This window comes from Podarcis bocagei (genome assembly GCF_964188305.1).
Source record: "Podarcis bocagei genome assembly, chromosome: 4".
Classification (NCBI taxonomy): Eukaryota; Metazoa; Chordata; class Lepidosauria; order Squamata; family Lacertidae; genus Podarcis; species Podarcis bocagei.
Genome location: NC_138128.1, coordinates 13,700,862 through 13,728,686, shown reverse-complemented (window position 1 = coordinate 13,728,686; position 27,825 = coordinate 13,700,862). Strand labels below are relative to the sequence as shown.

General features: G+C 49.5%; 1 protein-coding gene across 5 annotated transcripts in view; it reads left to right on the top strand.

The window, feature by feature from the left end:
- Nucleotides 1–27,825, top strand: part of NAALADL2 (N-acetylated alpha-linked acidic dipeptidase like 2) — a 659,014-nt gene that overhangs the window by 461,804 nt on the left and 169,385 nt on the right. For 4 of the 5 annotated variants that reach the window (XM_081190167.1, XM_081190168.1, XM_081190169.1 and 1 more), the window contains 3 exons: nucleotides 449–544; nucleotides 3,210–3,415; nucleotides 19,705–19,833. In XM_081190167.1, the coding sequence (XP_081046293.1) occupies nucleotides 449–544; nucleotides 3,210–3,415; nucleotides 19,705–19,833 (431 nt within the window). The remainder of the gene's footprint in view (nucleotides 1–448; nucleotides 545–3,209; nucleotides 3,416–19,704; nucleotides 19,834–27,825) is intronic. The other variant, XM_081190166.1, reaches the window with a different exon arrangement.

Here is a 27,825-nt window from a genome sequence, read left to right as displayed (position 1 = left end):
CGTTCCTTTGCTCCTTCTCATTTTTCTCATAAGAGCCAGTTTGGTGTAGTGGTTAAGAGCGGTAGTCTTGTAATCTGGGGAACCGGGTTCGAGTCTCCGCTCCTCCACATGCAGCTGCTGGGTGACCTTGGGCTAGTCACACTTCTCTGAAGTCTCTCAGCCCCACTCACCTCACAGAGTGTTTGTTGTGGGGGAGGAAGGGAAAGGAGAATGTTAGCCGCTTTGAGACTCCTGAAGGGGAGTGAAAGGCGGGATATCAAATCCAAACTCTTCTTCGTAATCAGGCTGTGGGTGCTGTCACTTATGTAGCCAAAACGGAACCACTTAAGTGAAGGTTTTTCTAAGAGTGGCTGGGGAAGCCCAGCCAGATGGGCGGGGTATTAATAATAATAATAATAATAATAATAATAATAATAATAATCTCAAACATATGTTCTTTCTCTCTTAGCAGAAAGAAGAACTGTGACACTGGAAGTTCAAACACAACCAACATACAAAACAATGTCCAACGTCGTTGCATACTTAAAAGGAGCCACAATTCCTGGTACGTATATCTTTAGTCTGCCACCTGCAGTGGTTGAAAATAAGAAGGCAGTTGTGTGGGGAATGACTGGGGGCAGACTGAGCTTGACAGGGCAGGGTCTCATTGGTCTAGGAATCACTGAGTGCTGCATGTTATCTAAATTTCATTACTTTAATTTTCATTTTCTTAAAAAAATATTATTAAAGCTTTTCCATAATACAATAAAGTAAAAAAATAAAACAATCTAAATAAAAACAAAAACAAAGAAAAAAGAAAACACCACAGAAAAACCAAAAAAGAGAAGAAAAGAAATAAATGGGAAAAAAGTAAAAAGGACTTCCCATTTTCCCTCTGTCAGTTACATAAAAGAAATTATTTAAAATAATCACTATAGAATAACTCCCAGATGATCTACTTTCTGTAAGGCAATATTTTCCCAACCCCCTACCCAAATAGGTTAATTCATTTTCCTTCTTACAGTCCAAAATGGGATCTCTAATTATTATTATTATTATTATTATTATTATTATTATTATTATTAGCCAGTGATGATAATAATAATAATACATAAATAATAATAAATGCCAGTGATAATAATAATAAATGCCAGTGATATTTTTTTTCCTATATTCAAGCCCATCAACTTTGTCTCCAACCATATTGTCTCCTTCATATTGAACAATAATAAGTCTTTCCATTTCGGTTCCATCTTTTTTTTCAGATTGGTGTAGTTTGGCAGCTCTCAGCTAAGTTTTATACTCAGAGCAGAGCCACCAAATTAATAGACCTAACTTAGTCATGTTCACTGATTTTGACAGGTCCACTCTGACTAAAACTTAGCTGAATGCCACCCAAATTCTTGTTCTGTACTGTTCTCTTGCGGCCTAGACTTATGGGGGGAAATATGGACACTTACACCCTGTTAGTTTCATATATTATATAAAGCAACAACAACGACAAAATCCTCTGAACTCCAGTCTATTGATTCTTGCACCAGTTAAAGCTCATAGCAGATTGTGTCTAAAATTCTTCTACAGTGTTATTGCAGTGAGGAGAACTACCAGGGAAATTTGTCAATCAGACTGTGTCTGCCCAATTAAAAAATGTTCATAAGTAGTAATTGCAGGGGGGTAAAAACCCTGAGGAATATGTAATTTCATAGACAATTTAATGTACAGACAATTTGCTATACAGACTTCCCCAGCACACGCCAACATGTTGCCAGCAGGGATGTGTGAGTAACTTCAGATAAGAAGAAAAATAAGAATACCCTTTAACTTTTCTTTATTTAAGAAAGGGGCTTTTTATGCTAGACTGTTGTTAGACTAGAATCATCATGACAGACATAAATACTATGTTTCCGAGCAAATGTACCAGAACAATTTGAGGCTGGGTAGGGGCTTTTAAAGTCGTTCCTTTTTGATGTGCTTTAAAGCTACGGTTGCCACCTACAGTCTCTTGAAGCGAAATCCGGAGGCAGCTTGACATTACCTGCTGAGGTGGCAAGTCTGAGGGATTTTTAAAGGGTTTTGACAAGGCTAATGAATTTTACCAGGCTGTAGCTCTATAGGCAGTGGCAGGCGGTGGGCTCTGAATTTTCAGCGGTGCCCTGTGTGATGCTAACATACAGCACCCCCGCTGCTCATGCTCTGCTCTGACGACATCTGGGGACCAAAGAATCTCCACATAAGGGCTCTTCTTATGTTCTTATAACACCTCAGTGCCTTTAGAGCAGGCATCCCCAACCCTCGACCCTCCAGATGTTTTGGACTACAATTCCCATCGTCCCTGACCACTGGTCCTGTTAGCTAGGGATCATGGGAGTTGTAGGGCAAAACAGCTGGAGAGCCGCAGGTTGGGGATGCCTGCTTTAGAGCAAAGAAGACAACAGCCCACGGTGTCAGATATGCTCATTTTGGTTTACTCCCTGAGGCACAGCCATGAATTTAAGTGTAATCATTTACTCCAGTTTTACCCGTTTCAGTCGTTTCTGAAACCTGCTCAATCTTCAGTGACGACAGATAAGTTCTGAAGATGAGGCACTCAGAAGAGTTCTGTACCGCGGGCTACAACATTACAGGGAACCAGGCAGAGGGCCTTCTCGGTAGTGGCACCCACCCTGTGGAACGCCCTCCCACCAGATGTCAAAGAGAACAACTACTACCAGACTTTTAGAAGACATCTGAAGGCAGCCCTGTTTAGGGAAGCTTTTAATGTTTGGTGCTTTATTGTATTTTAATATTTTGTTGAAAGAGTAGCTGGGGAAGCCCAACCAGATGGGTGGGGTATAAATAATAAATTATTATTATTATTATTATTATTATTATTATTATTATTATTATTATTACTACTACTACTACTACTACTACTACTACTACTACTACTACTACTATTATTAGGCTGGTACAGCAGGCAAATATGTTTGCATCTCTGGTTAGGATCAGGGTAGCAAGTAGCCAAAATCTAACTAAGGCTTAACAGGTATAAAGCTTTTGCTATTCTCGTGAACAGACATCTTGAAGCCGGCTTATTTCAGTGGTGCACAGCAGATGCGATGCAGCTGGGCAAAAATGGGAAAGATCACCAATACAATTAATGCTTTCAGTGCCAATTTCTCATGCTGCTTAATTAACAACAACAACAAAAATTGCTTGGTTGTTTTTTTTCTTCTCCTCCCCACCCCCAGATAGATATGTAATAGTTGGCAGCCACCACAGCACGTTAGGTGCCTACAGTAGGCAGCAGTGGACTCATGGAACTGCCGTGATGACTGCATTCATCCAGGCCTTGATGAGGAAAGTGAAGAAAGGATGGAGACCAGACCGGACCATCATTTTCTGCTCATGGGGAGAAACTGTGCTTGGCAAGATCGGCTCCTACGAGTGGGCAGAGGTAAGAAAATGCTGCCTTTTACCAATGTCCTTAACCCAAGGGCAGCTGGGGTTGCCAGAAGGATCAGCACCAGCGGCCAGCACCTTTGGACACTAGCACTGTAAGGAGCTACAGTTGTACCTCTGATTACAAACTTAATTCGTTTCGGAGGTCTGTTCTTAACCTGAAACTGTTCTTAACCTGAGGTACCACTTTAGCTAATGGGGCCTTCCACTGCTGCTGCGCCGCCGACGTGCAATTTCTGTTCTCATCCTGAGGTAAAGTTTTTAACCTGAGGTACTACTTCCGGGTTAGTGGAGTCTGTAACCCGAAGTGTTTGCAACCCGAGGTGTTTGTAACCCGAGGTACCACTACACCATAGCTGTCAACTTACAGATTTGAAAATAAGGGACCAGCAGCCTCGAAAATAAGGGATCAGCAGCCAAAATAAGGGATTTTCACAGCACAGGTATGTTCGACTTCTGAGCCCCTCCAAGCTAAAGGCAGAAAGCCCAGCCAGCAGCCAAACAAAGCCTCAAGCGGTGGTTCCCACAGCGCAGCAACCTGGCAAAGGGGATGCAGCAAGGAAAACCACCGTCACCTCTCTGCTGGGAGGTGCTGAGTATTGGCCAGTCCCCAGGCAACGCAGCCAATTTGATCGGCACCAGGCATGCAAGCTCCACCACCCCCAGTCGTTCTTAGACTCCTTATTGGGTGAGCAATGCAGCCAAGCAACACAGCTGGAGCCTCCCTCCTCCCTGGCCGGCAGGGAGGGAGGGAGAGGAGCTGCTACCTTTGAAACCCGGGAAATTTAAGGGACATCATCAATAAGGGACAGCAGCAGGACACAGTGCTGGGATAAGGGACTTTCCCGCCAAGTAAGGGACGGTTGACAGTTATGCACTATACTGGTACCCTCATTAGGAAGCATAGAGTTGAAAGGCACCATGAGGGTGCAATGCAGGAATCTTTTGTCCAACATGGGGTGCATTGCTGTGAGGGCTTTAATTGGAAATTAATGGGGAGAACAACTTAAAACTGGAAAAATTAGAATCTGAAAGAAACTCAAAGGTTTAAAGATGGGTCATGGGTTTGAAACCCACGTTGCACAAAAGATTCCTGCATTGCAGGGGGTTGGACTAGATGACCCTTTTCTTCCAATTCTTGCGTTCTATTAGTCAAAACAGCTCAGCCCCTTGGGAGTGTCTGTTGACTGAAATGTTTGCAAGGTTTCCGGCATGCCTACCAAAGAGCTTTATTGACTAAAATGAAGATGATCTCATTTTTTTAAAAAAATGCATTACAGACTCATATTTTTTCAGTGGTGACTGATGAGTCAGCAGCAAGGTAAACAAGGTGAATGAGACGCCTAAAAATAGTAGAAGGGAACTGAGCGCTGCCTGCTATTAGTTCACACCAATGCAAGCAATTAATCACAAGTGCTTTTCAGAGTTCCCCCCCGCAATTTGTAGACAATTAAAGTGTTCCTCCGTGGCAAACAAAAGCTAAGCAGAGTCAACTGAATGGTGAGCCTACCAGATGAAAATAATTTTCTAGAGGTATGTCAGAATCCATTGAGGGCACAAGAAGTGTTAATGAGACAATCTGTCAATCTGGTAGAAGTCCCTACCTTTCTCAGTCAATCAGCGACGTGGAGGAAACTGGGTAAATAAGCAGTAAGGACAATCTAGGTGGGTGGTTAATTGGTACATGCCTGTCTGTCAGATCAGACAACAAAGCAAGGCAGAAGGAAAAGATGGATGGGAAAATGTTAAAACTTAGGATAAACACATACTAGCACATTTAATCAGAGCACTTGAATAAGATGGATCAGAACAGGTACATGTTTTACCTGGCCTGTTGTGATCCTCTGTATCCAAAACAATGAAGAATATGAAACTGTAATAGCTATTATCATATTATTATTTCTTTGAATTGTTGCATTATCAGTTTGATTCAACTGCGGTGAATTATGGTCTTCAGTTTATGATTCCCAATTTGCCATTCCCAGCTATTTAAAATCAAAGAGCACACCAAGGTAAACAGTTGCTCTCAGACTTCTGCTTTCTATTTGCAGCATGCGTAAGTGTATTTAATAATGTTGCGACGTGCCCTCCTTGAGCTACAGCATGCTGATTGACTTGAATAAAGGATGTGTGTCTCTCGCTCTAACACACACACACAATACAAATGTGAAGGGGGCTTCAGCAGCACTGCCTTTCCCCTCCTGCAGCTGAGCGAAGTGTCAACAATCCTGTTATCTCTACGGATTACCATTGGGCATTCACATGAATGGGTCCAAGGGACGTGGGAAGTGAAGTCCTAGGAAGCTCATTTGGGAGGAAGTGTGATGGCCTGGGATTCTGATTCGGAGGATGAAACAGAGGAATCCCAGCCTGCACAGGAGTCCCCGCCTCCAGGGCCGGCTGAACTGGGGCAAGGCCTAGAGGCTGAAGAGCCTGCACCTGTGGCAGTGCAGCAGGAGCTGGCCCCAGGTGAAGTCCTCCTGGCCCCAGAGGGGCCTGATGACTCAGTGGCCACAGGTGAGCCTCCTCCAGGGCCCAGTAACCCTTCGGCCTCTCCTGATCTGCAGAGGCTTAGGGCAGAGAGGCGAAGGGAACTAGTTGCCCCCAGGAGGAGTGCTCGCCTTAAGGCCAGAGTAGGCGGGGCTCCTGGGGGTCGAGACCGCCCCTGACCTTAGAAGAGGATAAAAGCCCACTCATCCCGGCCCCAGGTTGTGGGAGCAACGTCGTTGTTGGCTTCGGACCTTCCTGTGATCCTGATCCTTGCTCGGCCTCCTGTTCCTGACTAACCGGTACTCCTGTTCCCTGCTCGGCTTCCTGTTCCTGACTATCCAGTACTCCTGTTCCCTGCTCGGCCTCCTGTTCCCGACCATCCGGTGTTCCTGTTACCTGCTCAGCCTTCTGTTCCAGCGTTCCTGTTCCCCGCCCGTCTCTCTGCGTCGGACCTCGCCCCGCTTCGTGTGTGTTAAATAGTGGGTTGACATAGCAGCCGGCACAGCGATTTCTTCAAGTAGCTCTTTATTAAGATAAGCTGGAATAGAACTGACTGCGAACAGCTCAGCCGGCCTGTATTTATAGGCAGCCGGCTGTCAACATTGTAACCACAACAGCTCAGAGTTCCCGCCTAAACTAACTGCCGCGGACCTGAGTGAAAACTATCTACAGACCTGAGTGAAAACTATATACAGTATCCCCCTGTTGGCCCAGGGTGAAACTACACTACATAACACCCCTCCCCACCGAGATAAGGCGTTAGTTACAATCGTAATGGTTTCCTTATATACAGCACTACGCGTAATGGTTCAATTAGGCACAAAAGCATATCGGTTACATTTCCCATACTTAGACCAACAGTGATACCTGTCCAACAACGTAGTCCTTTAAATGAGTTGGGCGCTTGGAAACTCTGCCAGACCGCTGGGGACTGGTAGCCAAGTCCGGAGGGCCACACAGTGGCGTTGGAACCAACTCCCCTGGATCCGCTGCTGTGGGTGGAGCCTCCGCAAGTGGAGTGGTCTGAGTCTGTTCTGAGACGGCTTGGTTCGGCTCCACGCTGGCAGTTTGCGAGGGAGGTGTAGGTGGGGCCTCGCCATCTGTACGTGTCTCTTCTGGAGCCGCAAGCGCAGTTGGGGGCACCTCGGTAGTGTCTAAGTCGCCAACCCTGCGCCTAAGCTGGTCTATGTGCCGTCGCCACAAACGTCCGTCTTCGAGTGCCACCTGGTACGAGCGAGGTCCAGTGACTCCCACTACTGTGGCTGGCACCCAAGGAATGTCCCCCACATAGTTCCGGGCAAAGACCTGGTTTCCTGGGACAAATGACCGTGGCGCGTTGGCACAGCCTGGGGGTTCAGCCACGGCAAAGTCTGGGTGTAGCCGGTCGAGCGGTGACCTGAGGCGGCGGCCCATAAGCAGTTCAGCAGGACTCCTCCCTGTGGCCGCATGAGGAGTGATGTGCTGCACGAACAAGTATTCGGTGACCCGCTCATGCCAGTCTCCCCGGTCCAGGCGCGCCAGTGCCTCTTTTGTCGAGCGCACCATTCTTTCCGCTTGCCCGTTTCTGGATGGATGAAAAGGTGCCGTTAGGGCATGGCGGATGCCCAGTCCCAAAAGATACCGCTCAAACGTGCCTGACGTGAACTGCGGTCCGTTGTCAGAGACAAGGACATCAGGACACCCATGCGTTGCAAACAGGCCTCGCAGCACCCGGATGACAGCTTCGGTAGTGGTGGAGGGCATCAGGGCGACCTCCAGCCATTTGGAATAGGCGTCCACCACTACCATAAAGGTCCGGCCGTGAAAGGGGCCAGCCAGATCGATGTGCACCCTCGACCAGGGTGTCTTTGGCGTCTCCCAGGTGTGTCCCTTAGCTGCCGGTGGTGCAGGCCTCGACTCTTGGCACGCTTGACAGGCGGATACCCAGGCAGTGATGGCATCGTCCATATTAGGCCACCAGACGTAACATCGAGCCAACGCCTTCATTTTGACAATTCCCGGGTGGCCAACGTGCAGAGCCTCCAGGACGCGCTGACTGAGTCCCTGGGGAATCACGACGCGGTCTCCCCACAGCAGACAGCCGCGATGAGCTGAGAGTTCATGTTGTCTGGTTGCGAAGGGCTGGAGCTCCGATGCAAAAGGCCCTTGTGGCCACCCCCTCCACACCCAGTTGAGCACCCGGCTGATGGTGCGATCCTGGGCAGACGCGGAGGCCACAGTGGCAGCCGATACAGGCGCTGCCGGAAGATCCTCAATCAGAAGGAGCGATGAAGCTGGAGCCGGGTCTTCCACAAATGCTGGAAGAGGGCAACGGCTGAGGGCGTCGGCATGGCCCATCGATTTCCCCGGGCGATAGATGAGCTGGTAGTGGTAGGCAGCCAGGAAAACAGTCCATCACAGCATGCGTGGTGAGAGGACCGGTGGAGTTGGACGATCACCGGCGAGGAGGCCCAGGAGTGGCTTGTGGTCAGTGATGAGGTCAAAAGTCCTGCCATAGAGGTATTCATGGAACCTCTTCACTCCAGCCACAAGTGCCAATGCCTCCTTGTCGAGCTGGCTGTAATTCCGTTCCGTCGGAGATAGTGTCCTGGAAAAGTAGGCGAGCGGTGCTTCTCTTCCATCTGGGAAACGGTGACTAAGGACAGCACCGATGCCAAAAGGTGAGGCGTCGCAGGCAAGGACCAGCGGCCTGGATTCACTGTACTGTACCAGCACACTGTCTGAAGAAAGGAGAGCCTTGACCGCATTGAAGGCCGCCGTCTCTCGATGACCCCAGGCCCAAGGCGTCTTAGTGCTAAGGAGTCGGTGAAGAGGCTCAGCCACAGTGGCTTTGTGGGGCAGGAACATGTTATAAAAGTTCAGCAGCCCCAGGAATGCCTGCAACTCCGTTTTGTCCTTTGGGGTGGGGCCCTGCTGGATAGCGCGGATCTTGGATGTGGTTGGATGAAGGCCGGAGGCATCGATAAGATAGCCCAGGAACTCTACCTGTGGAATGGCAATCAGGCACTTCTCCCTCTTTACCTTGAGCCCGGCCTCCTGGAACCTGGTCAGCACGGCACGGAGGCGCTCGAACAGCTGCTGGTGTGATTCTGCAGACACCAAGACGTCATCAAAATATGGTACCACGCCCGGAAGCCCTTGCAGGAGACGCTCCATAAGGCTTTGGAAGATGCCAGGAGCCACACTCACCCCGAACTGCAACCGGCAGCAACGGAATGCCCCCCGGTGGGTGACGATCGTCTGGGCTTCAGCAGTGGCATCATCGACTGGCAGTTGTTGATAGGCTTGGGCAAGGTCCAGCTTAGCGAAGACCTTACCCTCACCCAGGGAATGCAGCAGGTGTTGGACAACAGGAACCGGATAAGCGTGCTGCTGAAGTGCCTTGTTGATTGTGCACTTGTAGTCAGCGCAGATTCTCACCGACCCATCTGGCTTGACAGGCGTGACGATGGGGGTTTCCCACTTTGCGTGGTCAACGGGCTCCAAAACTCCTTGGGCGATCAGTTTGTCCAGTTGTTCGTCCACCTTAGCCTTGAGAGCAAAGGGAACCCGGCGTGGCTTAAGCTTGATGGGGGTGACTTGTGGATCAAGGCTAAAGGAGATGGGCGTACCAGTATATTGTCCCAAGGTGCCGTCAAAAACCTCGGCAAAGTCTTTGACCAGACCCTCAGTCTCTGCGTTAGAGATGCAGTTGATGCCGGTGACTTCCAGGCCGAGGGCATCAAACCAGTCTAGCCCTAGGAGGCTTGGCCGCTGACCTTCGACCACCACCAACCGGAGCAGGCCCGAAAAATCCTTGAAGGCGATCCGGAACCGGCCAACGCCTACCACGGGAATGTCGTTTCCCTGGTAGTCTCTCAGGTGTACGCGGTGAGAGTCGAGTTGCCTTTTGGATACTCTGGGTACCAGTCTTTTGATGGTGCTCCATGACACGACGGACAGGGCAGACCCGGTGTCGATCTCCATGTCACATGGAGCTCCTTCAATGAGCACCGTGAAGTTCAGCTTGCGTCGCGTAGACGAGTCGGTTTGGCCAATCGTGGTTCCAGACGGGCAGCGGCAGTTGGTGAGAGCGAAACAACTTTCCTTGGCAGACTGGAGTGAAGACTTGAACTTGCGAGTCGATGAAGGGGGGGTGTCAGACGGAGCCGATCGGCAAACCTTAGCGATGTGGCCCCTTCTGGAACACCTCCTACAGATGGCGTCTCTGAATCGACACTTGGCACGGGAATGGTCACCTCCGCAGCCAGCACATTCTGGTTGGCCCTTGGACTTCTGTTGGAGCTTCCTGCGCTCCCGCTTTGTCTGGTGCACGTCATCGTCTTCACTGGAGGATGCCTCATCACTGCTGGCCTCTTCATGATGCACCGGAACTGGCCCCCTAGCAAGACGCGGGCTGCTGGACTTGCGGATCTCCTGGGCGGAGCGTTCAGCAGCTTCTGAGGCCACAGCCTCCTCAATGGCTTTCTGTAGCGTGAGGTCTGGCTTGGCAAGGAGACGCCGTTGCAGATGGATGTCCCGGACCCCGCAGACGATTCGATCCATCAGGGCATCGTCTAAGTCTCGGAACTCACAGTGCATTGCAGCCTGTCGCAGGGCGGTGGCGTAGTTGTTGATTGACTCCCCCTCTGCCTGGTTCCGGTGGTAGAACGCATGGCGGGCAGCAATCTTAGACGGCTTTGGTGCGTAGTGGTTGCGGAGCTTCTCTTGGATCGTGTCCCATGGTGTTGCCTGGACTGCTTCAGGCGCAACCAATGCTCGGGCCGTCTCAAACACCTCAGGCCCACAGAGGCTGAGGAATAGGCCCCGCTTCCGATCCACTGATACTGCTGTCAGCTCGTTGGCTTGGAGGTAGCAGTCGAACCGAGCGAGGTAGGAGTCCCATGACTCAGAGGCTGGCGCAAACGGCGGTAGAGGCACAAATGAAGCCATGATTCCGATGCCGGCGTGAAGGGCGATGGATGGAACACAGTGCTCTAGCCAGAACAGTCAGCTCTGAATTGGTTCTGCCCAGTGATTTCGCTCAGTGATTTCGCTCAGTGATTTCGCTCTGTGATTCAGCTCAGTTCAGAGGCTGGCCGCATCTGGCTGTGCTCTGATGTCCATCCAATCCCATCTTCGTCGCCAGTGTTAAATAGTGGGTTGACATAGCAGCCGGCACAGCGATTTCTTCAAGTAGCTCTTTATTAAGATAAGCTGGAATAGAACTGACTGCGAACAGCTCAGCCGGCCTGTATTTATAGGCAGCCGGCTGTCAACATTGTAACCACAACAGCTCAGAGTTCCCGCCTAAACTAACTGCCGCGGACCTGAGTGAAAACTATCTACAGACCTGAGTGAAAACTATATACAGTATCCCCCTGTTGGCCCAGGGTGAAACTACACTACATAACAGTGTGGACTCTGCTACACTCACGGTACCTTACCCCCGGGACCAGCACAGTTTGCTCCCGCCACACCCGCACTCCCCCTTCGTAGGGGTGCGTTCGGGAAGAGCCAGAGGCCATGGAGGACCAGGCGGCTGCACTGGTGACTTTGGCCCAGGAGAACCAGGCCTTAACTCACACCGTGCAGCAGCTCAGTGACGCGGTCGTGGCACTTCAGCAACGCTTAGAAGCCCTACCGGCTCCTGGGGCCGACGCCCCGACTCCTGGCAAGTACCCAGTGGCTTTGCCTGAGAAATTTGATGGAGCCCCGGCCAGCTTTCCTATGTTCCTGGCCCAGGCCAAGCTATATATTCAGGGGCGAGCCCGGAACTTTCCTGACGACCACACCAAGGTGCACTTTTTGATTAGTTTGTTAAAGGACCAGGCGGCCAAGTGGGCGTTGCCGCTACTCAGGCAAGACTCCCCCTTGCTGGCAGACTATACGGGGTTTTGCAATCGTTTGGAGGCCGCGTTCGGCAACCCCCAGAAAGGGAGTCAAGCCAACCGGGCGATTCGGCGGTTGAGACAGGGCAAGTCCACGGTGGCCGCATACACCACAGAATTCCGGCTGCTGGCACAGGACTTGACCTGGAACGACTCGGCTCTCCGGGACCAGTATCTCGAGGGGCTTTCAGATGAGATACTGGACCAGCTGGCCACGATGGAACGCCCCACCATGCTAGACACCCTTATCCAATGGAGTCTACAGATTGACGATCGGCTAGAGGACCGGCGTCAGGCTCGGGACCGCCGGCACCTCCAGTTCTTGGCCCCAGTGTCGACCAGCAGCCCCACGGGCCCAGCTAAGTCATTGGAGGAACCTATGCAGCTTGGGGCAGTGCGGCCACGCCTCTCCCCCGCAGAGAAGTCGCGGCATCGGGAGGGGAATCTTTGTCTCTATTGTGGCGGAAGCGGACACTATGCAAGGTCCTGTCCTGAGAAACGCCAGCCGCAGGGAAACCACCAAACCCCAGTAGCTGATGGCCCTGGCTACCTGGGGTCCCAAACAGCACAGAATGGGGCCGCACCAATTGAATTACAACACCTTATGGTTCCGGTACATCTATACCCTCCAGGAGGGCCATGGATTCTTACCCATGCGCTGGTGGATTCGGGCGCAACCCGCTCTTATATGGACGCTGCTTTTGCTGCCCAGCATCGGGTGCCACTGCGGAACAAGCCAGAACCGGTGCAGGTGGAGGCAATCGACGGACGGCCCCTGCGTTCAGGTGCCGTCACTCAGGAGACCCAGCCCCTGGTCCTGTGCCTCCAGCAGCACCGTGAGATGCGAACTCTGGATATTGCCTCCATGCCCCGGTTCCCCCTGGTGCTTGGGATGGACTGGCTGCAGGCTCACAATGTGCGGATTGACTGGGTCAAACGGACTGTACACTTCCCAGACCCCAGTTCTCCTGCTGAGACTGAGATGCTAGCAGCTGCGCCCACTGAGGAGGTTGCTGCAACGCTCCCCGCTGAATACCGGGACTATCACGACGTGTTTGAGGAACGGGGGGCAGACCAGCTGCCGCCGCATCGGTCCTTTGACTGTGGCATAGACCTCCAGCCCGGAGCGCCTCTACCGGTGAGTCGCTTATACTCGTTAACCGAGCCAGAGCGCGAGGCTTTACAAGACTTCTTGCGCAAGAACCTGGAGCGTGGGTTCATTAGGCCTTCTACCTCGCCCACTGCTGCGCCAGTGCTCTTTGTTAAAAAGAAATGTGGGGAGCTCCGCCTTTGCCATGATTACCGGGCCCTGAACAAAATCACCATCCCGGACCGGTACCCTTTGCCCCTTATTTCGGAGTTACTGGAGCGGGTGCAAGGGGCGCAGGTGTTCACCAAGCTAGACCTCCGGGGTGCCTACAATTTGATTCGGATCTGCGCCGGGGATGAGTGGAAGACCGCATTTGGGACCCGGTACGGACAGTTCGAATACCTGGTTATGCCCTTTGGTTTGTGCAACGCGCCTGCTGTGTTCCAACGGTACATCAACCACGTGTTCCAGGACTTGCTAGACAAGTACGTGGTGGTGTACTTGGATGACATTCTGGTTTACTCCCGTGACCCGGCGTGCCACGAAGGCCATGTCCGGACCGTGCTGCAGCGCTTGCGCGAGCATCGTCTGTATGCAAAGCTCAGCAAGTGCGAGTTTCATCAGCGGTCAGTGGACTTCCTGGGTCACCGACTCTCACCAGGTGGGGTGCAGATGGATCCGGGGAAGGTGGCAGCGGTTCGAGAATGGGCGGCACCTCGGAACCGCAAGGACCTACAGCGTTTCCTGGGGTTCGCCAACTATTACCGAACCTTTATTGCGGACTATGCTCACCGCACCACCCCGTTGACCCGACTACTGCGCCCCAAGACGCCGTTTTCCTGGGACAAGGAGGCGGAGGAGGCGTTTCAAGGGTTGAAGGCCGGTTTCCAGAGAGCGCCAATCTTGCAACATCCGGATCCTTCTCGACCCTTTGTGGTAGAGACTGACGCCTCCAGTACGGCTCTCGGTGCCGTCTTGTCTCAGCAGCACGGACCGGAAGCGCCACTTTTACCCTGCGCCTTCTATTCCTGCCAGCTCCTCCCAGCGGAGCGTAACTATACTTTGTGGGAGCGGGAACTACTGGCCATCAAGGTAGCCTTTGAGGTCTGGCGCCACCATCTTGAGGGGGCACGACATCCGGTGGAGGTGAGAACCGACCACCGGAACCTGGAGTACCTCCAGACCACCCGCAAGCTGAACCAAAGACAGATCCGGTGGGTGTTGTTCTTTTCCCGGTTCCAGTTTCGGATCCGCTACATCCCTAGCTCTCAGAATCAGAAGGCGGATGCTCTGTCCCGGAAACCTGAAGACAACGCAGACACGGTACAGCAAGCAGAACCCACCACGATTCTACCTCCGGCTGCATTCCTGGCCACCCAGGAGGCGCAGCCACTGCAGGTTCGGGTGCGGGAACAGCAGCGGGTCGACGCTTGGGCCCAGGATCGTCTCCGGGAGCTGGCTGAAGGGTTCAGTCCACAATATCCGGGGCTGGTCCTGCATCAGGGCCTGCTGCTGCACCACGGTCGTCTGTACGTCCCGCCAGGGCCACTACGGCTGGAGGTTCTCCGGATGGCCAATGATGCCCCAGCAGCGGGGCACTTTGGACGGTATCGGACCACCCATTTGGTCAGTCGGGAGTTTTGGTGGCCCCGCCTGAAGGCTGACGTGGCTCGCTACGTTGCTGGTTGTGATGTCTGCCGTCGCGCCAAGGGTCCTACCGGGCGACCCCCCGGCCTACTTCAGCCATTGCCAGTTCCACCGCGCCCTTGGCACACGGTTTCGTTGGACTTTGTAGTAGAATTACCCTCGTCTCGTGGCTGTACCTGCCTTCTGGTTTTCTCCGACCATTTTACCAAGATGGTACACTGCGCTCCCTGTCCATCTGTACCCACAGCCAAGGAAACTGCGCAGCTGTACCTTCAGCATGTCTTCCGCCTGCATGGACTACCTGAGCGCGTGGTGTCCGACCGGGGCGTTCAGTTCACATCCCGGTTCTGGCGAGCATTACACCAGACCCTCGGGACAGAGGTCTGCCTCTCGTCAGCCTACCACCCACAGACCGATGGCCAGACGGAACGGGCGAACGCGGTGCTAGAGCAGTACCTCCGGTGTTACTGCAGCTACCAGCAGGATGACTGGGTCGACCACCTGGCATTGGCGGAGTTCGCCTATAACAACGCGGTGAATGCGTCCACCCAGCAGACCCCGTTCCAGGCCAGCTATGGTTATCATCCACGGCTGTTTCCAGAGGTGCTGCCAGCATCCGCGGTCCCGGCAGTGACGGAGTGGCTTCAAGAGCTCCAGTCCCAGCAACAGCTTTTGGTGGAGCAACTGCACCAGGCCAAGGAAGCGTACAAAGCCCAGGCCGACCGCCACCGCCAGGTGGGGCCGGAACTTCGCGTCGGTGACCTGGTTTGGCTCTCCACTCGCCATCTCCACCCCTCTCGACCTTCGCGGAAGTTGGACGCCCGCTTCACCGGCCCGTTCCCTATCGTGGACCAAGTCTCTCCTGTGGCATTCCGTCTCTGGTTACCCGCAACCCTGAAGGTTCACCCAGTCTTCCACAGGTCCCTTTTGAGTCCTGTGGCCCCACCCGACGAGTTCCACCCGAACCGTCCCCAACCGCAGCCAGTGTTGGTTCGGGGAGAGCCTGAGTACGAGGTGGAACGCATCCTGGACTCCCGATACCGCAGGGGAAAGCTACAGTATCTCATTGACTGGAAGGGGTACGGACCGGAGGACCGTTCCTGGGAACCAGCGGCCAACGTCCACGCACCTGCCTGCCTCCGAGAGTTCCATGCGACGTACCCCGGCAAGCCGGGTCCGGACCCTCGGTTGAGGGGGGGGCCTGGGGGGGATGGTGTGATGGCCTGGGATTCCGATTCGGAGGATGAAACAGAGGAATCCCAGCCTGCACAGGAGTCCCCGCCTCCAGGGCCGGCTGAACTGGGGCAAGGCCTAGAGGCTGAAGAGCCTGCACCTGTGGCAGTGCAGCAGGAGCTGGCCCCAGGTGAAGTCCTCCTGGCCCCAGAGGGGCCTGATGACTCAGTGGCCACAGGTGAGCCTCCTCCAGGGCCCAGTAACCCTTCGGCCTCTCCTGATCTGCAGAGGCTTAGGGCAGAGAGGCGAAGGGAACTAGTTGCCCCCAGGAGGAGTGCTCGCCTTAAGGCCAGAGTAGGCGGGGCTCCTGGGGGTCGGGACCGCCCCTGACCTTAGAAGAGGATAAAAGCCCACTCATCCCGGCCCCAGGTTGCGGGAGCAACATCGTTGTTGGCTTCGGACCTTCCTGTGATCCTGATCCTTGCTCGGCCTCCTGTTCCTGACTAACCGGTACTCCTGTTCCCTGCTCGGCTTCCTGTTCCTGACTATCCAGTACTCCTGTTCCCTGCTCGGCCTCCTGTTCCCGACCATCCGGTGTTCCTGTTACCTGCTCAGCCTTCTGTTCCAGCGTTCCTGTTCCCCGCCCGTCTCTCTGCGTCGGACCTCGCCCCGCTTCGTGTGGACTCTGCTACACTCACGGTACCTTACCCCCGGGACCAGCACAGGAAGAGATCTGCACATGGGTACAGCAGTGCACACATAGGGCCCTTTCACACGGACACCGGATTTGCAGCCGGTGAGAGGAATGTCCAACACCCATGCCATCAAGGGGGGTGGGGGTGGCAGCACTTCATGCCCAACCTTACCTCAGTGAGCTTTATCAACGTGTCCAAAGCCTGTGGCCATATCATCAAATGCGCTTCAAGGGTTATAGCATCTGATAGTCATAGTTGTGTCTAGCTACAAATGTAGCTCATCTTTGAATGTGTGGAGGCGGGAGCCCTAGTCGGGTGTTCATAATGAAGGAATGAGCACACAGTGAGGGGAGAACTTGCTGAAGTGTAAAAGCTCTGCCTCCTCTCATTTGAAAAGGGGAGAACAGGAAGGAATGTGCTGGTTTCACCCCCTGTCCCAAGCCACATTGCTCTCTGTGGTTTCTAGGGTGACTGTGTGTTGAGGAGAATCCTCCTATACAGGGTGGGTGCCACTACCGAGAAGGCCCTTTGTCTGGTTCCCTGTAACCTCACTTCTTGCAATGAGGGAACCGCCAGAAGGCCCTCAAGTGCTGGATCTCAGTGTCCGGGCTGAACGATGGGGGTGGAGATGCTCCTTTAGGTATACTGGACCGAGGCTGTTTAGGGCTTTAAAGGTCAGCACCAACACTTTGAACGGTGCTCGGAAACGTACTGGGAGCCTATGTAGCTCTTTCAGGACCAGTGCTATATGGTCTTGGTGGCTACGCCCAGTCACCAGTCTAGCTGCCACATTCTGAATTAGTTGTAGTTTCTGAGTCGCCTTCAAAGTATCTCCGTGTAGAGCACATTGCAGTAGTCCAAGCGGGAGAGAACCAGAGCATGCACCACTCTGGCGAGGCAGTCCGCGGGCAGGTATGGTAGGGTCTCAGCCTGCGTACCAGATGGAGCTGGTAAACAGCTGCCCTGGACACAGAATTGACCTGCACCTCCATGGACAGCTGTGAGTCCAAAATGACCCCCAGGCTGTGCACCTGGTCCATCAGGGGCACAGTTACCCCATTCAGGACCAGGGAGTCCTCCACACCCGCCTGCCCCCTGTCCCTCCAAAACCGTACTTCTGTCTTGTCAGGATTCAACCTCAATCTGTTAGTCACCATCCATCCCCCAACCACCTCCTGATACTCACACAGGACATTCACTGCCTTCACTGGTTCTGATTTAAAAGAGAGGTAGAGGGGGGTGGGAGTAAGATGCTTATGCATACTCTCTCCCTCCACCCAACATTGCAAGTGGCTGCAGCATAGGTGGAAATGGGTCACTGGTGCCCCTTACATCAGCTGGGTGAAGCTAAACTAGATACCTCCCCTTCTCCTTGGGCTGCTTTCATCCCAGAGGTCAATGAGACTTCCTTTTGAATTGTCCTTTGTTCCCGAATTACCATTAAAGAACGGGTATTCCTGGGGAAAGCAGTGAGGCAAAAAAAAGGGGGGAGCACACAGATACAGAGGTTTGAAGTGCGAATCAGTGCCTAGAAAGTACGGTGCAAAAAGTGTGGATACCACCCCCCACGCCGGTGATCATTAGAAGAAAAATGCCTGTCTTGCTTTGATTTGGATGCCTTTACAAGAGATTTAGCACAATTCATGGAGTATAAGGCTATCAATGTCTATTAGCCACAAGGTATTAAGATTGAGGGCACAAGGGGACAGCAGAGGACAAGGTGGTTGGACAGTGTTCTCAAAGCTACCAACATAAGTTTGACCAAACTGCGGGAGGCAGTGGAAGACAGGAGTGCTTGGTGTGCTCTGGTCCATGGGGTCACGAAGAGTCAGACATGACTAAATGACTAAACAACAACAAATTACTTCCACTATTGGAGGCAGCACATCACTGGGTACTAGCCGCTGGGAATCACAGGTAGGGAGAAGGCTGTTGTACTCGGGTCCTCTGGAAAAACAATCTCTCAAAGGACCTGTTGATGGCATTTTACCATTTTACTGTTGAGTGTATTAACTTATGGTCTCTGTGTGTGGTTTGGGAGCTGCACAGTCAGGGGGAAAACAATGCTGTCCAGGGTTGTAAAGACCGCGGAGAGAATAATTGGGTGCACTCTTCCCATCTTGGAACAAATCTATGCTTCCAGGTGTCATAAGAAAGCTGCAGAGATAGTGCAGGATAGTGCGCACCCTGGAAATGATCTCTTTCAGCTTCTGCCTTCTGGAAGAAGGTACAGGGTTATAAAGACTAGGACTAGCCGCCTGAGAAACAGTTTCTATCCAAATGAGATTTTGGTTTTAAACACAGTGTAAGGTAGTCTCTGGGATGCGGGTGGCACTGTGGGTTAGAGGGAAGAGGGTGGAAAAGCAAATTTAGGCCTGGCTCTTCTCAGGTGCTTTATGAAGTCAGCAGCTGCTGTAAAAATCTAATGGAGAGATTTGACAGGGGATGCCACTGTAACAAAGTTGAAGTGTGCTGAAATTATTGCTAAATGGAAAGGGCTGTGATTTGCTTGGGATCATGTATAAGCAATGTGCGGAAATTTTTTTTTATTTTTTTTAAAAAAGCCTCTTCCTTGCAACTGAGTGATGTTTTTAGAATGAGCTGTGGGAGGTGGGGGCGAAGTACCAAAAGGGCCCCTTGTAACTGACTGGAAGCAAAATTTGTTTAGTTCCACTTCAAATCATCTTTACATCAGACATAATTGTGTTACACCCCTTCTGCTCGGCATAAAGAGCCTCTTCATAGAACAAGCGGCTCATTACTGGGAAGGCAAATGGGAAATAATTGAAATGTGGCTCATGCAGATCCCTTTGCCTTAAAAAACATAATAAAGTGACAACACTGGAGAAAGGACGCAATTCAAATCTAAAATAATGGCTGCCTGGTCTGAAACATCAAGTGCATTGAGAGTGTGTCATTGATTGCATTTGAAGTTTGGTGTCTTGTCAGAGGCAAGATTTTTTCCCCTTCTTAAATAAAACAACTTCCTGTTATTTTGCAGTATGTAATGTTTTCATTCTCAGCTTTAGAACTGTAGAGATTCTTAATTCCTTCAGGCCCTGTTTTTCATTTTGTTTCAGACGATGTGAGAAAAGGAATTATAACCTTGCTAGAGAGAAATTAAACAAAGGCGTTCTTTGAAGTTCCTAAAATGATATTATAGAGGGTGGGGGGAAATGAGTTAATTATTACTTAGGGAATTGGAGTGGGTAGTAAAACACAACACACACACACCCCTTTTCTTCCCTTTGCAAGGGACTAAATGAATATTGTACATCTTAAATGTGATCCTCTTATTCAGTATGATTGCTTGTTTCAGGATCTCAAGGAAGTTCTCCAGAGGAACGCTGTGGCGTATGTGAGTCTCCACGATCCAGTCAGGGGCAAAGCAGTTTTGCATACCATCGCATCTCCTTCTCTTCAGCAACTGGCAACTGAGGTTAGAAAGGTGAGAACCTTATTCAATTCCTCGTGATGTTTAAATCAGGGGTAATGCGAAAATTCATATTTGACATTTGCAAATATCATGACGGTGTACAATAAAAACAATTGCAATATCATATGATCATAAAATACAGAATGGCCAACATTGAATCAAATCCATTCTCTTAAAAACACATAGCAATAGGCGATGAAATGTCAGAATTGTAGGCGCCTGTCTCGTTTCAACGGCAGCAGTGTCCCAAACTCTATGGAAAAACAACATTAGTTCATGTAGAAATTAAATATATGGGAGATAAGTGTAGGAGTCTTCCCGAGATCATCACAGTGATCAGGCATTTTATATTAAAGCATGATATTTTTTTACTTCTGGAGGTTTTGGTCTTTGAGAGCTTGAATGATCAAAAGCGCCCAAAGCTACGGAATTCCTGTACATATAAACATAGATTTGTAGAGAAAGTACCCTAAGGGTAATTGAGTATAACCCTCTGCAACATAGGAATCTCAGCTAAAGCATCCATGACAGATGGCCAACCCCAAACTCTGCTTTAAAACCTCCACTGCGTTTCAAGGGAGTCTGTGTAAAGTCTTACGTCCATGTTGGGTTGCCAGACCTCTGGGTCTGACCTGAAGTCTCCAGTTTGCCTGGCCTCCTCCAGCTGGTAGGCAGAGGGCTTGGCGCTCCAGGTGGGTAAGAGAGCTTTTAATAATAAAAAAATATTTTAAAATATATATTAAGAAGACCACGCATGCAGCTTGCAAACTTCAGTTCAGCACAGGAGTGCCAACTTGGCTTCGTGACCTTGAGTGCCCAGGGTCATGGATGCCATGCAGCGTGGCATTGCCCTGGCACTGGAATTTGTGGGTGCATGACCATTCATGGGGAATTTTGTGGGTGCACCCAGGGCCCCAGGGAGTTGGCTGCAAATTATAGCATAGGCACTCTGGGGAGGTCTATCTTCTTCTGCTCTGCTCTGCTCTCCTAATTAATTTACATCTCCAGGGCCTGCCCCTGTGACATCACCAGGGGCCATTCCTAGGTCTCAGATTTATTTGGCTCCTGAAATCTCAGAGACTGGGATGCTCCTGACCTACCAAGTCTATGTGAACGTCGTTTTGGAAGGTCAGGGCCTACCTAAAAATTTCGGACCAGGTGCCATTGTTCTCACAGAGCAGCTTTATTGTTTGGGCGGGTTGCCGTTTCTACCCATTAAATGATTGTCGTTTCAAAGAGTTAAGTGGGCTGATGGTATATAAATAAATGAGGGAAATGGGAAATCCACACTCAGCTTGGAATAATGTGCAGAAGCAAATTTCTTGCTCAGATGCGTTACTTTGGGGGGGGGGGTTTGCTGATCTTCAATTCTTTAATTGGTTGCAAGGGATGTTGTTGCTTGGCACATAAACAACACGCAAGCACTCATTTTATTTGCCTGTCATGGGGATTCTGGCTGATATACTGAATTAGAAAGAAGAAGGCTGATTTAAATATTTGGATTATTAAGCCAAAGAGGAATTCAAACAATTTGAGACCTTTGGAAAGTGAGAGTGAACTCTGTTCAGCCATGCTAATTATTGTCCACATTGATGGCAGGAGGATTCTGCCAAGTTACATTTGTGCCTCTGACTGTTTTGTGAGGGAAGTTGCCATTTGTTGGCTGGCTGTGCTAATGAATCACCATTTATTTGGCAGACTGTCACTGGAAACGCAGAGTGGGTTGGTACGGAAATTAAATCTCCCAAATAAGACCATTAATTCATTAGTCTTGAATTTACATTCCGCATGCACAGAAGTTATCCTTGACGGATCAATTAGTTGACATTCCCCAGGGGTTGCCTTGTTAGTCTGTTGCAGCGAAAACAAAAAAAAGAACTTTGTGGCACCTCGAAGGCCAGACAAAAAGATTGTGGCGTAAGATTTTGTGAGCAACTGAAAGAGTGCTGGTCAGCTCCTTCTCTCACATGTGATGAATGAATGCCTCTCCCACTTATAAAGCCTCACACTTTGTATTGTATACTATCCGGAATCTGTGCAATTTTATGTTTTTGAGATCCATTCTTTAGATTATGGATGTATTTTTGTATTTATTTTTTTACTATATCTGAGAAGAAGAAATACTTCTCATTTACACCACTTCATAAACATTTTTTGGGAAGCAGTTTATAAATGAGGATTTAAGAATGTAAGGAGGCATTGATTTCTGCTCCAAACTATATTCGCCACCTGCTCTGCTGTTTCTTTTCCACTGCAGTTCAGCTTCCAAAAAAAGCTATGATATTTGACTCACTGTCTGCTGTGGAAGAGTATTATGTAATCAGTCACACCATTGTTGCATTGTTATGTTATTCTGCATCATTCATTTCAGTGCAAAGGAAATACAATGCAAATGTGTTGGGGGGTGTCATCAATCATGTATCGTTTGTGGGCTGAAAACCACCACAACCATGAACAGAAATTATGAATAAACCACAACAATGAATAGTGATCACTTCAGAGGCTCCTAGTTCAGGGCATTTGAGAGAGATCCCACTTTGCCTTGCGCAAGTCACAAATCTTTCTAAAGCAGCCTGCTTCATTTTGGGATGCAAGATTCATTCAGATCCACTGCACATTCATAGTAAAGGGGAATTAGAAGGGGGAGCTAATGTTGTAAAATCATTGTTGGATTATAACCATTGGTCATGCTGGCTGGGGCTGAAGGAATCATAGAATTGTAGAGTTGGAAGGGGCCTCCAGGGTCATCTAGTCCAACCCCCTGCAATGCAATGGAAGCTGCAATCCAACGATATTTTGACAGTATCATGTTGGCTACCCCTGATGAATAAACTCTCCTAATCAGTTGGGTGCGCAATTCGATAGCTCTCAACAGGCCAGCCATGTGCCACACATATCCATGCTATCTATTACTAGCACAAAGAGGGGGGGGAAGGAAACATTAATACTAGAATGAAGTTTAGGATATGGTTGCCTTGCCAGTGTAACCTATGCATTGCTGAACTTTATCCTCTCAACCTTTATAACATCTTAAGAATTGTTAGGATGACTGGGAGAGGGGCTAAGACTCCGATGACAGGAGGGGAAAGTGTCTGCATGAGCAGAGATACTGTTAGCATGCAGAGGGCCGGGAGGCCAGCTGACAAGCCCCAACTGAGCCGTTCCCTTCCAGCCGTCCTGATGCAAAGACCATAACCTCTGCTCCAACGTAAATCAGCGACCGGGCTTCTGAGCCAGGGCACACTATCAGAAGATCGAACTGCACACACAGAATAGGCATGAGGCTTGCGGAAGCATACTACAACTACATATTTATTAATCATAAATCAGGACAAAGAAACATGTCATCTCTCTTGCATGTCGTCTCAGAGAGAACAGCTAAAAACAAAAGCTATACACAACGGAAGTTCCCTGCATACTGTGCTGGAATGTAAACAGACATGTGATACGTATGAATCCCATGTTTGTTCCTTAAGGTGGAATGGAAATGTCAACAGATACTACCTGCTCTTCATTATTTTGCTGTGATTCCATCATTGCAGGGGGTTGGACTAGATGGCCCTTGGAGGACTCTTCCAAATCTGTGATTCTATGATTTGGAAGCCTCTGGGATTGGGATCCCCAAGCATGAGGCGAGGTTTTGTGTTTGTGTCGGCTGCATCTGCTGGGCCGTTGAGTATGTTGCATTCTGAGGGCAGGCAGTCCTTTAAATATCCTGGTCATCAGGTTTTGAATATCAAAACAATTGCCTTGAATTGAACTCAGAAAGGAAATGCAAACCAGTAAATTACCAGTGTAATATGCCATCTTAAAAAAAGAAAGAAAGAAAAAGGTCGCACTTAAGATTCTGGCTGTCAGGTCTCGCACCAGTTTGTAGTTTCCAAATTATTTCCAAGGACAGCCTCTTGAATCCAATCTGAATTGTTACCAAAGCATGCATGGCGTTTGCCGGACCAGTTGTGTTATTGCACATGTAATAAGAACGAGAGAGCACAAAGACTCAAAGCAGTGGCAACTCCATGTCTCTTATAAAGCCTCGTTACACTCTGGAAGAGGGGGAAGAGTACCCTACGGGACTTTTTGATCAAATCCATTGTGCGCAATACAAAATATTAGCAGTAATAAAAAAACAATGTGTTATATGTGGCATAATAATAATAAAAAATCCATTGTAGCTTCATATTAAAGGTTCCCTAACGTGAATTTGGACTATAAAGTCACTGGTTAAATTTATTCTGTAGTCTTCTGCTTAAATCTATAATTGTATAAAGTGTGCATGAAGTGAAATCATTATCTCTGCTGTTGATAAAACAGTAATTGTTTCCTCGTTGTTGCTGTTGTTTGTCCTTATCTTGAATGCAGCCTTTGAGTCATTTAGCATTCTGCAAAGCAGAATTCTTGGGCTTCCTCATAAAAGAAGGCATTTGCATCTGTCAATCAAACTTTTTAATTAACCAGAAGAGCAAACCCAAAATCATAGATCATATTTACAAGATATCTGCCAGTAATCATGTACAATGAGTTATCTCTGCAACTGAAATATCATTGCATCCCGGCCTCCATACAGAAACAAGTCACCAAAGATGAACATTGAATAAATATGTTAGTCATAGCCTCTCCAGCTGCTGGGTCAGGCTTCCACTCTTGTTATCTCTCTTGGTCTGTTTTTGTGCCCAGCCTGCCAGCATATGGGACACTCACTTTACTAACAGGGAGGTGATAGTCCTATATTCCATGAACTTGGAGAAGGGCCTTAGCTTAGTGGTATAGAACATTTGCTGCATGCAAAAGGTCCTGGTTCAACCTCTGGGATCTCCTCATGTCTGAAACCCCAGAAAACCACTCCTGATTGGAATCCAGTGCTCACCAACTTTTGGGGGATGGTGAGCACATTTGGAATGGGCACCAGTCACAAAACGGCTGCAGTGGGGATATGACATAACACATGTAATGATCTCTGGCAGGCAATCAAGCTCCAATACAAAATAATGACTCTCCGCAGTTTTATGTACATGGCTCTGTGGTCTAAACCACTGAGCCTCTTGGGCTTGCCAATCAGAAGGTCAGCAGTTCGAATCCCCGCAACGGGGTGAGCTTCCGTTGCTCAGTCCCAGCTCCTGCCAACCTAGCAGTTCAAAAGCATGACAAAAAGTGCAAGTAGATAAATAGGTACCACTCCGGCGGGAAGATAAACGGTGTTTTTGTGTGCTGCTCTGGTTTTGGTGTTCTGTTGTGCCAGAAGCAGCTTAGTCATGCTGGCCACATGACCTGGAAAAACTGTCTGCGGACAAACACCGGCTCCCTCGGCCTGTAAAGGGAGATGAGCGCCGCAACCCCAGAGTCATCTGCGACTGGACTTAACTGTCATAAGTCCTTTACCTTTTACCTTTTTTATTTTACAAAAAGACACATCCCAGCCAGAGCCCAGCATCTTGTCTGCTCGCATTTACCTTTGTTGGTCAATCTGAAGTTTCACCCTTCCCACATCAGGAAGGATGCCAGACTCCCCCCTTTCCCCCCTTGCCTTCTGATTTTTTCCAGACGCCTGGATCAGGGACTGAGAGGCTGACCTCCCTCCTCCTCCTCACTCTCACTCGATCCAGACTCAGACCTCTGCTTATCTGCTGATTGCCTAGCAACTCTCTGGCTGCCTTCCAACTTTTCCTCTCCTTGAGAGCTAATAGAGTCTTCTCTGGGAAGTGGGGGTTAAACTGCCCTTTATCGATTCTGACAGCCATCTGCAGAGTCGAACCCTCATTCATTTAGTTCAGTCTCTAAGTCTAACTCATCCCCTGCACTCGGGGGGGGGGCACATTCCTGACAACACAAAATGGTTGCCCCATTGAAAAGAGCAGGAAAAGAGTAGGGGTATTATTGGGTTGTTCTTTTTCATTTACATTTTGTGTTTTATAGTTTTATATTATGATTTTATCTTTCAAAACCTCCCTGAGACCTGCGGGTATGGGGCGGTATACGATTTTAATAAATGATAATAATAAATAATAAGAGACAGGGCCATAGAATGGTGCAGGCATGCCCCCCCCACTTCAATCCCCCTCCTCATCAATGGAAAAGGGCACCTACATCGGTCACCACCATGTTCACCCACAGAGAGAAGCTCTTTGCATCTCTCTTCTGACCAGAATGGAATGGAAGGTGTCCATTCTAGGTATGCAATGAAACACGACATATTTAAGGGAGTGTTCAATACAGGTATGGATTTTAAGGGAAATACTCAAGAGTAGGAGCTGGTAGGGAGGACAATAATGCAAAACCCCTGTGGATTTTGTGTTTTGAGCTATTTTTTAAAAAAGAAGAAGCATGGAAACGCCATAATATTCCATATTTCTGGTAAGATTTCTTTGAGATTTTTCTACCTTTTGCTTCTGCGTGCATGACTTAAGCCGCCCGCCTGCTCCACCCACAGATCTTGAACATAAGATTTCAGCCAGCTTCGGTAGAATTAACCCAACAAGCCGCTTCTGATCATCAGAGGTTGGGAACTGTTGACAGGCATTGCAGGCTTCAGATTAAAAGCGAAGAAGTGACACCTTTTCTTATAAACCAAATGTCAGTTTCTTGGAGAATCAATGCCACTGCATAGATGTAAGCGTGAAGTTTAATGTTTCAAATGGATTAATTCAGCTCAAGTAAGTAAGAGATCATGCCTCATTAACGGCGGCTTTTTGGAGTATTATTACTTCAGGCACATCAGTCTCCAAGTAACTTTTCCCTCGCCAAACTTAGAGTGGCATGAAAATGTAGAAAGGAGGAGAGGAGATGCTGTGCAAGGGACCACATTAGAAATGCGACAGGTACTTCCTGATGTGTTAGAGATGAAAAAGGAAAGCCACTGGGGGATGGCAGGCAGAGATAAAGCACTTTCTATTGTGGCTTCCTGCATATGGAATTCCCTTCAGAACAGAGGGTGCTGCCTTGTGTTGAATGAGGCAATTGTTCCATTGCATTGAGTTTTGTCTACTGGCAGTAGCTCACCGGGATCCCAGAAAGGGGACATGCCCAGCCTCATCTGAAGATGCCAGGGATTGCAAAGCAAGAGCTATGGTCCTACCCTGGGTCCTCAATGGGTTTCTGCCAAGAAGTAAAGCCATTTATGTTCTCCCTGGTTGTTGTTGTTTAGTTGTTTAGTCGTGTCTGACTCTTCGTCCGACTCTGGACCCCATGGACCAGAGCACGCCAGGCACTCCTGTCTTCCACTGCCTCCCGCAGTTTGGTCAAACTCATGTTGGTAGCTTCGAGAACACTGTCCAACCATCTCATCCTCTGTCACCACCTTCTCCTTGTCCCCTCCATCTTTCCCAACATCAGGGTCTTTTCCAGGGAGTCTTCTCTTCTCATGAGGTGGCCAAAGTCTTGGAGCCTCAGCTTCAGGATCTGTCCTTCCAGTGAGCACTCAGGGCTGATTTCCTTAAGAATGGATAGGTTTGATCTTCTTGCAGTCCATGGGACTCTCAAGAGTCTCCTCCAGCACCATAATTCAAAAGCATCAATTCTTTGGCAATCAGCCGTCTTTATGGTCCAGCTCTCACTTCCATACATCACTACTGGGAAAGTTCTCCCTGGTACTAGGGGTTAATTGATGATATCTCCCATTGTTGTTGGTCACCGGACTGTTGTGATGATGGTTTGACTCTTATTGGTTGCTTTTTTCGTTGGTTGGTTGGTTTTGTAAATATTGTAAGGTTAAAATAGGTAGGGAATGAGCTTCTTGGGGGGGGGGGTTGTGTGAGATGATTGGTCATGTGCGGATGCCTGATTATCATCTCCCAAAGCAACTAATATATTCCAAACTTAAAAATGGAAAGCATAATGCTGGTGGTCAACAAAAGAGGTTAAAAGACTGTCTCAAGGCAAATCTAAAAAAGTGTAGTGTAAACATTGACAACTGGGGAACACTGGCCTGCGAGCGCTCCAATTGGAGAACAGCCTTTACCAAAGGTGTCATGGGCTTTGAAGAAGCTCAAACTCAGGATGAGAGGGAGA